This window comes from Geotrypetes seraphini, chromosome 1, assembly GCF_902459505.1.
Source record: "Geotrypetes seraphini chromosome 1, aGeoSer1.1, whole genome shotgun sequence".
In the NCBI taxonomy this organism is placed as follows: Eukaryota; Metazoa; Chordata; class Amphibia; order Gymnophiona; family Dermophiidae; genus Geotrypetes; species Geotrypetes seraphini.
In genome coordinates, this window is record NC_047084.1 from 38,494,367 (window position 1) to 38,507,442 (window position 13,076).

General features: G+C 41.4%; 1 protein-coding gene across 6 annotated transcripts in view; it reads right to left on the reverse strand.

The window, feature by feature from the left end:
* Positions 1-13,076, reverse strand: part of ERBIN (erbb2 interacting protein) — a 516,286-nt gene that overhangs the window by 78,520 nt on the left and 424,690 nt on the right. For 5 of the 6 annotated variants that reach the window (XM_033930041.1, XM_033930031.1, XM_033930065.1 and 2 more), the window contains one exon: positions 6,164-6,307. The exons of the other annotated variant lie outside the window; for it this stretch is intronic. In XM_033930041.1, the coding sequence (XP_033785932.1) occupies positions 6,164-6,307 (144 nt within the window). The remainder of the gene's footprint in view (positions 1-6,163; positions 6,308-13,076) is intronic. 6 annotated transcript variants of the gene reach the window in all.

The window sequence follows — 13,076 nt, forward strand, 5'->3', positions numbered from 1 at the left end:
CTCTTTGACTCAAACTTATCAATGACAGATCATGTATCCAAACTTGTATCATCCTCCTTCTACTACCTCCGCCAGCTAAAATCAATATGTGCACATTTCTCAGAACCCGATTTCGCCCAACTACTGTATGCTTAGACTATTGCAACACACTACTAGTGGGCCTGCCTACTAAAACTCTCTCCCATCTAGAAAGGGTGCAAAATGCTGCAATCCGTCTGCTGCAAAACGTAGGCATCCGCGACATTACTCCTACATTAGCTTCCATGCACTGGCTGCCCATTCAAAAGCGCTGTGCCTTCAAGGCCCTGGTCCTCGCTTTCAAATCCTTCCATGAAACGATTCCGCACTACATAAAAACTGAACTACAAATCTATTTCCCAAAGCAACCACTAAAGTCCCAAAGAGAAAAATAACTGACCATACCTCCTGGCCGCTCCCTCGAAACTGAAACAGCCTGCAAACGCTCCTACTCGCATTTCATACACAGGCTATGGCACACCATCCCCCCATCTGTTAGAACACTAGATGGACTTTGGAGCTTCTGGAGGGCTATGAAAACCTTCTTTTTCACAAACCCAGTGCCTTAAGGACATGCTCCCAGAAATGACATCAGAGTCAATGCACTTACGCCACCCACTCTCACCAGATGCTGCTTAGTGTATATGTTTTACTGTCATGTCTATATTGTAAATTATGTCATCTCTGTCCTGTCTCGATTATATTGTGGATGTACTTTGTAACCCATTCTGTGCTCCTTTGGGAGGACGGGCTAAATAATTCAATAAATAAATAAAAATTTTCATATTTCTAATTTGTGAGCCATTGTTTTGGGTAGGGAAATTGGGAGACAAGCAGGTAGAAGAGGGGTCCCCCTCAATTTTTGCCCTGGGCCCCAGCGTGACTAAAACCGGCTCTATTGCACTGTATCATCCCACTTCAAAGTAAATCTAGGCAAGGGACATATACATAAGGACATAATTAAAGCAAGCAGAAGTATGTAAAAGCTTGGCTAAACATTTCACCAACAAAATCTGAAACCCCAAATAGTCCTTCTCTAAATCAATTAACTTAGACATAGCATTATCTAACAGAGGAGCATTAAAGGTAAAAGCTTGAGATCTACTACAGAAGACATTTTCCCACACCTTTCCAGACTCCTTATGCACATTTTCCTTAGTTTAGTTATCCTTATTTCTAATTCCTGTTACTCTCTCAACTCTCTCTATATTCCACATCCATTCATACCTTATGCTGTCTATTAAGATTTTTTAATGTGTGTTGTATTGACACTCTAAGTAGCATACTATGTCATAATTAATGTACCGTATTTGCCGGCGTATAAGACGACTGGGCGTATAAGACGACCCCCCAACTTTTACAGTTAAAATATAGAGTTTGTTATATACTCGCCGTATAAGACTACCCCTTCTTCCGATTCGCGACCCCCCCCCCCAAGCCGGCAAAAACAGCTTTGCACCGCAGGCCCAGCCGCCCAAGACGAGTCGGAGGCCCCTACCCGCCGCATCCTGCACGTGGGCAGACTCAGCACAAACGCTGCTGATGGCCCCAATCGACACGCTGACCTCCCCGCGCACGCTGACCATCTTCTCTCTGCCTGCACTTTCCCCGCGGCCCTCTTCGGCGACTCAGCAGGGGCAGCGATCAAGACAGGCTGCAAACGTCGGGACCTTCCCTCTCTGAGTCCCGCCTATTTTGTTTCAACTTCCTGTTTCCGCATAGGCGAGACTCACAGAGGGAATGACCGCCTGTCTTGATTGCCCGAGGCTGGGAGGAACAGAAGATTTCTGCAAACACCATCGGGGCAGAAAATTTAACGGGTCCATCTCGCCGGTCCTGTGCGGACCGGCAGGAATTTTCTACGGACCGGCACCGGTCCGTGGACCGGCGGTTGAAGAACTGTGATGTAAACAGTACCCGGCGTATAAGACGACCCCCGACTTTGGGGAGGATTTTAAGGTACTGAAAAGTCGTCTTATACGCCGGCAAATACGGTATTTACTATTGTAATTGGTTTTTGGCTGTCTCCATCTTATTCTTATTGTACATCACTTTGGGTGAATCAAAAAGGTTTATTATTTAGGATTTATCACCTAATCCTAAATAATAAATGTTGTCCTATTCAGTTTACATTTTTTCACTGTAGGAATGCTGAGTAAACCACTCTCCTTTGATCTAACACACCACCCAGATAAATATCCTCATCCAGTTTCACTGAAATTATTGCAGTTAAAATCTAAACTTTATGTTAGCTCTACATATGCATTCATTAGGGCTAGCCCTATAATGGAATTGAGAGGCATTCAAATCTGCTCCATGCATATTCATTAGGGCTATCCTGAAAACCCGGTTGGTGTGGTGGTCCTCCAGGACAGAGTTCGGAACCACTGCTCTAAACAGCAAAGTTCATGATCTGCAAGCCCTGATGTTAGAGGCAGATCTGGATATTGTTGCTAACACAGAGACATGGTTCATTGAATCCCATGGATGGGATGCAAGCATACCGGGTTATAATCTTTATAGGAAGGACAGAGATGGTCAAAAAGGTAGAGGAGTAGCTCTCCAGATCAATAGCCAAGCAACCGAAATGCAAGAGACCCGGGGAGAGGAAGAAGCGATATGGATCGCTCTGAAAAGAGAAGATGGAACTTCTATCTATGTGGGTGTAGTCTACAGACCTCTGACTCAATTGCAGCAAATTGATAAGGATCTCATTGTGGATATCCAAAAGTTTGGAAGGAAAGAGGAGGTGCTGCTGTTGGGAGATTTCAACCTGTCGGATGTGGACTGGAATGTTCCGTCTGTGGAATCGGAAAGAAGTAGGAAGTTTGTGGATGCCTTTCAAGAGGCTCTGCTCAGACAAATGGTGACGGAAGCCACAAGGGAAAAAACCAATATTGGATCTGGTCCTCACAAATGGAGAGAGTATCTCGAATGTTCGGGTAGGTGCGCACCTGGGAAGTAGCGATCATCAAAAAGTTTGGTTTGATATAACGGCTAAAGTGGAGAGCGGCCGCATGATACTTAAAGTCCTAGATTTCAAACGTACGGACTTTAATAAAATGGGAGAGTACCTGAAGAAAGAGCTGTTAGGATGGGGGGACATAAGAGAAGTGGAAAAACAGTGGAGTAAGCTGAAAGGAGCAATAAAAATGGCTATGGACCTTTATGTGAAGAAAATAAATAAAAACAAGAGAAAAAGGAAATCGATATGGTTCTCCAAACTAGTGGTGGTGAAAATAAAAGGCTAAAGAGCTGGCATTCATGAAATATTTAAAAAAAACCAAGAGGAGTGCAGAAAGGACTACCAGGAGAAACTGAAAGAAGCCAAGAGAGAGATACGTCTGGCGAAAGTGCAGGCGGAAGAACAAATGGCTAAAAATGTAAAAAAAGGAGAAATTTTTTTTTCAGATGTATTGGTGAAAGGAAGAAGATGAAAAATGGAATTGATAAACTAAAAGATGCTGGGAACCAATATGTGGAAAGTGATGAGGAAAAAGCAAACTATCTAAACAAATACTTCTGTTCTGTGCTCACAGAAGAGAATCCTGGAGAAGGACTGAGACTGTCTGGCAAAGTAACATGAGAAAATGGAGTAGATTCTACGCTGTTCATGGAGGAAAGTTTTTATGAACAACTTGAAAAACTGAAAGTGGACAAAGCGATGGGATCCATCCCAGGATACTGAGGGAGTTCAGAGATTCTGGCGGGTCCTATTAAAGACTTATTCAACAAATCTCTGGAGACGGGAGTGGTTCCTGGGGGCTGGAGGAGAGCAGATGTGGTCCCTATTCACAAAAGTGGTCACAGAGATGAAGTGGAAAACTACAGGCCGTTAAGCCTCACTTCAATTGTTGGAAAAATAATGGAAGGGTTGCTGAAAGAAAGGATAGTGAACTTTCTAGAATCTAATGGATTACAGGATCTGAGGCAACATGGCTTTACAAAAGGTACATCGTGCCAAACGAACCTGATTGAATTTTTTGACTGGGTGACCAGAGAACTAGATCGAGGACATATGCTAGAGATGTAATTTACTTAGATTTCAGCAAAGCCCTTGATATGGTTCCTCATAGCAGGCTCTAGAACAACTTGAAGGGCTGAAGTTAGGACCCAAAGTGGTGAACTGGATTAGAAACTGGCTGTCGGACAGACGCCAGAGGGTGGTGGTTAATGGAAGTTGCTTTGAGGAAGGAAAGGTGAGTAGCAGAGTCCCTCAGGGTTCGGTGCTGTGGTCGATCCTGTTCATTATATTTGTGAGTGACATTGCTGAAGGGTTAGAAGGAAAATTTTGCCTTTTTGTGGATGATACCAAGATTTGAAACAGAGTAGACACCGAAGAGGGAGTGGAAAATATGAAAAAGGATCTGCAAAAGTTAGAGGAATGGTCTAATGCCTGGCAACTAAAATTCAATGCAAAGAAATGCAGAGTAATGCATTTGGGGATTAATAATAGGAAGGAACCGTATATGCTGGGAGGGGAGAGGCTGATATGCACGGATGGGGAGAGAGACCTTGGGCTGATAGTGTCTGAAGATTTAAAGGCGAAAAAACAGTGTGACAAGGCAGTGGCTGCTGCCAGAAGGATGCTGGGCTGTATAAAGAGAGGCGTAACCAGTAGAAGAACGAAGGTGTTGATGCCCCTGTACAGGACATTGGTGAGGCCCCACTTGGAGTATTGTGTTCAGTTTTGAAGACCATATCTGGCGAAGGACATAAGAAGACTTGAAGCGGTCCAGAGGAGGGTGACAAAAATGATAGGAGGTTTGTGCCAGAAGACATATGAGGAGAGACTGAAAGCCCTGAATATGTATACCCTAGAAGAAAGGAGAGACAGGGGAGATATGATTCAGACGTTCAAATACTTGAAAGGTATTAATGTAAAACAAAATCTTTTCCAGAGAAAGGAAAATGGTAAAACCAGAGGACATAATTTGAGGTTCAGGGGTGGTAGATTCAAGAGCAATGTTAGGAAATTCTACTTTACGGAGATGGTGGGGAGGAAAACGGTGACGGAGTTCAAAGAAGCGTGGGATGAACACAGAGGATCTAGAATCAGAAAATAATAATAGTAAATATTGAAAAACTAAGGGCAGTACTGGGCAGACTTGCACGGTATGTGTCTGTATATGGCCTTTTGGTTGAGGATGGGCTGGGGAGAGCTTTAATGGCTGGTAAGATGTGAATGGGCTGGAGTGAGCTTTGCCGGAGACTTCAGCAGTTGGAGCCCAAGCACAGTATCAGGTAGGGCTTTGGATTCTTGCCCGGAAATAGCTAAGAAGAAAAAATATTTTTTTTTTGTTTGTTTTTAAAATTTAAATTGGATCAGGTTGGGCAGACTGGATGGACCATTCAGGTCTTTATCTGCCATCATCTACTATGTTAAAATATGTAAGGCGGTTACAAAATTACATATGTTGCATGAATTAGGAATTATTCATAGAGTGCTTGTATGATATAAACAAGAGCAAAGTGGAAATGTCCAATCAGAATGGTGCACAAAAAAGTGTCTTTCAACTCATCTGATAAATCCAATGATCTTTATTCATCCAAATCAATTCAAACATGGCTGAGTTGTTTTGCAGTGCTATAGATTTGGAGCAACGGCATGAACATTTTACTTTAGTCCACTTGTTATTTTAAAGACCATTTGATACCCAAAGACTCCTAAGACTCTTGATGCAGGCCGGATGGCCGAAACATGATCATGTCGAGTCATTGAGTTGCTTTGGATGTTTGAATTGGTTTGGATGAATAAAGATCATTGGATTTATCAGATGAGTTGAAAGACACCTTTTTGTGCACCATTCTGATTGGACATTTCCACTTTGCTCTTGTTTGTTCTCCTGTTTTGTTGTGCTTGTATGATATCCCATTTATAAATTTTTTAGGTCAAAGCCCAATGTATTATTATTCGAACTGATAAGATTTTTGACCACCTTCTTTATCTTACCTTTTGAGTAAGTACCAAAACATTGGCACAACTAAGCAATACTGGTAGGATTCACTCTACTTATCTGAAGTAACTTTGTTTTCTATATCATCATTTCTATAATTTTGGTATAAATTAAAATTTTAAATTTCATGTCAGAATTAGTATTTTATTTCAACAAGTTGGAATTTCTAGCCTACAGAAGGTACTCACACGAGCAATGTGCACACCAGAACCTCTTCCGTCTGAAACACTCAAGGCAACACTGCCCTGGCTGCCATGCAGATCCCTAGAGCTGCCACTGTAAAAACTGCTAGATGCAGCAAAATTGGAATTAAAGGACCTAGACAGCATGCTCTGAATAAAGAGGGACAGATTTAACACAGATTAGTGCGGCATGCATAAACCACAAGACAGGTTACACACAGACTCCCATCACACACAGCACAAACTTTATGCCGTGCAAAACTGCATATCATGCAACAACAGATAATTAGCACCACCACTGAAATCTAAAGTACATTGTTGGTCTATGCATAAGGATTACATGACACAGATAGCTCACTTGTACTGTAATTGGAAAGATCAAGCTTAAAATGTTTGTGTGACCCACTTATTTCATCCTGTGCCCATGGGCTTTCAGATTAATGAGAACCTGGGATGTTATTCTGGCACAAGGCTTTATTCATAACTATCTAGGAAATTCTGATATTTTGCCCTTTAAAAAAACCACACCAAACCTGGCCAATAATCAGCCCCCAGTGGTCAATGTTTTTAAATGATGCCTGCTGTGAGCAAAATTAGCCTTGGACATTCAATGCTGGGCTAGGTCTAGGTGTAGGAACTGAATATTCGTGGCTAAATAACATTCTAGTGGCTCCTGAAGTCTCTGGTGAGTGCAGTGAGGAAATTCTACTTGCTTTTACTCTGAGTGAATGCCTCTAGTAAATGATTGCTATGACTTATCCTAGCAGCATCACAATATTCATAGAAACATGATGGCCCTTTTAATCTGCCCATCCGCAGTAGCCATTATCTCTTTCTCTCCGAGAGATCCCACGTGCCTATCCTGCGTCCTTTTGAATTCAGAGACAGTCTCTGTCTCCACCACACATCTACCACTCTTTCTGTAAAAAAGCATTTCCTTAGATTACTCTGGAGCCTATCACCTCTTAACTTCATCCTATGCCTTCTCATTGCAGAGCTTCCTTTCAAATTAAAGAGATTCGACTCATGCGCATTTACATTATGTAGGTATTTAAACGTCTCTATCATATCTCCCGCCTTTCCTCCAAAGTATGCAGATTGAGATCTTTAGGTCTGTCCCCATAAGCCTTATGATGAAGACCACATATCATTTTAGTAGCCTTTTTATATCTTTTTGAAGGTGCTACCTCCAGAATTGTACACAATATTCTAAATGAGGTCTCACCAAAGTCTTATACAGGGGCATCAATACCTCCTTTTTCCTACTAGCCATACCTCTCCCTATATGCAACCTAGCATCTTTCTGGCTTTCGCCGTCACCTTTTCAACCTGTTTGGCCACCTTAAGATCATCACATACAATCACACCCAAGTCCCACTCTTCTGTCGTGCACATAAGCTCTTCACTCCCTAATCTGTACCGTTCCCTCGGGTTTTTGCAGCCCAAATTCATGACCTTGCATTTCTTAGCATTAAATTTTAGCTACTAAATTTTAGAGACTTTCTTCAATCTTTGCCAGGTCTTTCTTCATGTTATTCACACCATCCAATATGTCTATTGCAGATTTTCGTATCATCCGCAAAGAGGCTTATCTTACCCAGCAATATCGTTTATAAAAATGTTACAATGCCTCGAGATTTGTCCACCCTGAATGCTTGTAATGTGTCTCCATTGTTGGAGGAAACGAGGCGTCAACTTAAAATTTGGAAACCTTTCCCCTTATCAGTGGCAGGATGGGTGGCCTTGTATAATATGGTACTATTTCTCAAATGGCTATACCGTTTTCAGGTATTGCTATTGTTGTTAACTCATGCACACTATGTCCAACTTTCCAGAGTTTTACAATTTTATCTTTTGTGTCTGCCCAGGGAGAGGTGGGGTTATAGTCTGTTGAATATCCGCTGGTATGCTTTGGCCTGCCAGATGAGACACATTAATGATTGGTTTAGAGGTACAGCTTATTTTTCTGCAACCCAGGTGGAGTTGTCAGTGTTACCTCCCTATCATATTAGCTACCTGTTTCATGTCTCAGCCCCAGCTCTCCGCACCATGGTGGCACAGTATCCAATTTTTGCCCCTGCAATGGGTTTGTGGATGCTTAAAACTCTCCTCAGTGATCTCTCCCTATCTTCCGATACAGGGTAATTGTGATTTTGTCCCAGGTTTGCAGAATCCCCCTTTTCGGAGGTAGGCCCCCCAAGGATTACAGTATCTTTTCCAATTGTATATGGAGGAGAGGACTTTAGCCTCCTTTCGATCCTTGCAACAAACTTTTGGAGGTAGATTTATTTGCTTATTGGCAAATCCGCCATTATGTACAATCATTGCCGGGACACCACTGTCGTTTTCATCATGTGGGATTTCATGACACACAACCGGGCATCAGTTTGGAGATTCTAGCAGCCACCTGGTTGGAGGATTTACAGTGTGCGCTTACAGCATCACAGGTGAAACAGGTTATGAATAATCTGAGGAAGTTGTCTTCTAATGTAACTCATTGGGAACTTCAGCTTAAGTTCCTTCTCTGGCAGTATATCCCACCCATGAGAGCATTCCAGATAGGAATCACCCCAGTACATAACTGCCTCAAATGTAAGCAGGCTTAAGCTACACTGGGCCATATGTTTTGGTCCTGCCCATTTAACCGGCAATTTTGGACTTATTTGGGACACTTCACGACCTTCTTATGGGGCAGGCGCTGGCTGCCCACGCCCAGAACACTTTTTTAGCTTTTACCATATAACATCTCCTAAGCCTAAAGGAATATCGGGTTTTATAGCTTGAGTGCTGTTGTTGGGTAAAAAAGCCATTTTGACAAGTTAGCTGTCAATTGACCCTCCGACCTATAGTCATTGGAGGTCTTTGATGGTCATCCAAGCCTCCTTGGAGCATAGACACTTTGCAACTCTTGATGGGGATCCGGGATGTCGTTTTCAGCAGATTTGGGAACGCTTTTGGATGGATCTGACTCCTTATGCCCGGAGTAGACTTTTGAATGTCTGACCTGGAGTAGTGATTGTTTTACAAGCTCACGATCTGGATTTGTTGGGTGATATGGATGGGGAGGGGGGGGGCGGGGGTTTGTTTTGTGCAAATTTTCAAGAAAACTATTTTGTCATCTTTATATGCGTGCACTTTGATATTTAATAAATATATTTCACCATAAAAATGTTACAAAGAACAGGCCCAAGAACAGAACCTTGAGGCACACCACTGGTAACATCCCTTTCCTCAGAGTGATCTCCATTGATCACTACCCTCTGTCACCTTCCACTCAACCAGTTCTTGACCCAGCCCGTCACTTTGGGACCCAATCCGAGGGCACTCAGTTTATTTATTACACATCTGTGTGGATCACTGTCAAAGGCTTTGCTAAAATCTAAATACACCACATCTAGCGCACATTCTCTATTCAATTCTCTGATTACACAGTCAAAGAAATTGATCAGATTTGGCTGACAAGACCTACCTCTAGTGAATCCATGTTGCCTCCGGTCCTGTAATCCATAGGATTCTAGAAACTTGACCATTCTCTATTTTAAAAGTGTTCCATTAATTTGCTTACCACAGAAGTCAGACTTCACATTAGACACACAATTGACAATGGCTGAACACACGAATATAGTGGTAAAAAAATGTTTCCTGATATTATGGAAACTAAAGACTTTGACCCATTATCATTCAGATTACTAGTGCAATCACTAGTGCTCTCTACACTGGACTATTGCAATATTGTTTATATGGATATACCCTAAAAAACTGAGGAAACTTAGAATTTTTCAAAACACCGCGGTCCACTTGATATTTGGATTGAAAAAAAGCGACCATGTTTGCCCCTACTACAGACTGCTACACTGGCTGCCAGTCGAGGCACGAATAATATTCAAGTTCTCTTGCATATGTTTCAAGCTAGTTTGGGGACTAGCTCCTACATACTTGGTATCTCACTTCGTATTATACAGCCCTATAAAACAAACCAGAAACTGCAATCTATTTGCATACCCAAGCATCACCGGCTGTAAATACAAAACATTTCTGGATAGAACTTTTATGTACCAAGCAAACAAACAACAACACTGGCTAGACAACTACATTAATGGAGCTAGACTGACCTATGACGCTTTTAGAAAAGTCATAAAAACTGCCTTATTCGACAGATATATCACCTAAACAGTAATTATACCAAACACTTTTTCCATTTCTATTTTTCCTAATATGTCCCCTCTGAAATTCTTAACAAACTGTATTTTGTAAATCGCTAATTTTTTTCTAACATGTTCCCTCTGAAATTCTTAACAAACTGTACATTGTAATTCGCTGCATTTTTAAGATTCCACATACTATAATTTCACTGACTAGCTGCATATTGTAACTCGCTGATTGTCCAGCTCTCTTCAATGTGAACCGCCTAGAAGTCGCATGATTATGGCGGTATAGAAGAATAAAGTTATTATTATTATTAACGGACAGCAATTCCCTACTTCTTCCTTACTTCCAGTTTTGTGGAGAGGGACCACATCTGTCCTTCGCCAGTCCTCCAGTACGACTCCTGACTCTAGAGACTCATTGAAAAGGTCAGTCAGTGGAGCTCCCAGAACTTTCCTAAGTTCCTTCAGCACCCTAGGATGTATACCATCCGGCCCCATTGCTTTGTCTACCTTTATTTTAGCTAGCTCCTCATGAACACAACCCTCCGAAAATCGATCAGGGTCTATTAATCCTCCATACCTGTTCACGTTCGTCTTCTGCAGTCCTGCTCCCGGCGCTTCAGCCATGAACACAGAACAGAAATATCTATTATGCAATTCGGCTTTTTCCGTATCAGCTTCTACATATTCCCCCCCTTCACCTTTGAGTCTCAAAATGCCACTTTTGCACTTCTTCCTATCACTAATATAGCAAAAAAATGTCGTCTCCCCGTTTTACCGTGTCAACTATTCAGAAGTACAATTGCTTTGAATCATCAGGCAGAAATATTTCCTTCTCTCTTCTTATAGTCTGATCATTGTAGTGACAGTTCTCAGCTAGAACCGTACATCAGGACCCCTTCTAGAACCCTATAAGTTTTGCCCTAAATTTAGTCCCTTCCACCAACCCTAAAAGGCTGTGGACACTATCTCTATACACCATGCCTCAGTCAACTCTTTAAGCTTCTACAGGGGTACTACCCTTTGTCGATATACAAAAACAGAAATATCAATGAAAATGGATCTATAATCTTGCACTTATCTAACTTACTGGAAAATATGCATCTAACACAGACATGGAACACTAGGTATCCTTTTCAAAAGGTGCCACCATCTTACTGAAACACACAAGATCTTAGAGACTAACTAAGCCCAGGATCTTCAGTTTCTGACGAAAATTAAAATATGAGCAAAATTGGCTGCCAAAAACAGCAGCAAAAAAATAGAGTGCAAGAAGTTTTTCTAACAGAATTTAATCTGTTAACTCATCCTTTACTGATTCAACCAGATTCACCTTAACATAAGCCTAAAGAGCTGCTTTATCCCAAGAGACGTAAGCAGTCCATCTCTGAGCTACTGATCTCTTCACCTGCCTTTGTTACATCAAAAGGGCTTCTGCTATCTGTTTTCTGCTGGGTTTTCCAAATATTCATACTTGTGTTATAGCCTCTATTTAGATTTATCTCATGCCCGTTCATTAGTAGTTCAGTTACATTCAGGTGCATTAAGTATTTCCCTGTCTCCAGGAAGCTAAAAATCTAACTTTCTATCTGAAACATGATAGAAATGATTTGTCAAGGTCACAAGGAACATTGGAGGAATTAAAATCTTGACTTTCCTGGTTTTCAGCTTGCTGCTCAGATCACTAGGCTATTCCTCCACTATATGTACTGCTGTATGTTCTTTAGGACTGCACTATAATATAATATACCATACTGAGTCAAACTGACAGGTCCTCTAGTCCAGTACCCTGCTTCTAATAGTAGTCAGTCCAGATCGGAAGAACTTGGCAAAAATTTGGCAGAATTCTAAAGAGTAGCAAGATTTTGTGTTACTGACCCCAGGATATCTAATGGTTTCCCCAGATCTAACTTAACAGCAGTTTATAGACTTGTCCCTCTAGGAGCTTGAAACCTTTTTTTAAACCCATGTATTACATTACACTAGTGATTTTTATTCCGCCATTACCTTGCAGTTCAAGGTGGATTACAGAAGAGGATTTCTGGACATGTCCAGAGGTGTTACAGAAAGAGTGGGTTGCTTCAGAGGATTGAAATGTTTCATACGGTGTTAGTTAGTCTTCATGGATTTCTTGAATAGCAGAGTTTTTAATTCTTTTCTGAAAGTTTTGTAGTCTGGGGTCACGATTAATAGATTGGAGAGTTGGTGGTCTAGTTTTGCTGCCTGAGTGGCTAGGCCATCATACAGTTTTTTCCGTTTGATGTCTCTGATTGGAGGGTATGTGAATGGTATGTATGCTAACTGCTTTTACCACATCTTCCAGCAAGATGTTTTAGCACTTAACCTTTGGTTGAATGAAAAAAAATATTTTCTCCTTTTTTTTTTACAGGTATTACCTATGTAACTTCACAGAGTCTCCCTCTTGTTTTTGTACTTTTTGAAAGAGTAAACAATCGATTCATGTTCACGCATTCTACTCCACTCAGCAATCTATAGTTTAGTGAAGTTATGTAAAGTTATGTACGAAAAGTTATGTAAAGTTAGGTATGCAAAGTTTGTAAAGTTATACAAATAATTGTATTGTCATCGCCTGGAAATGACCAGCCATCTTCTAATGTAATCCGCTTAGAACCGCAAGGCACAAGCGGAATAGAAATCACTAATGTAATGTAATGTAATGAAGTTACTTACCTGTAACGGGAGTTCCCCGTGGACAGCAGGATAAGTCAGCCACATGTTGGTGACATCATCCGATGCTCCCAATCCGGATT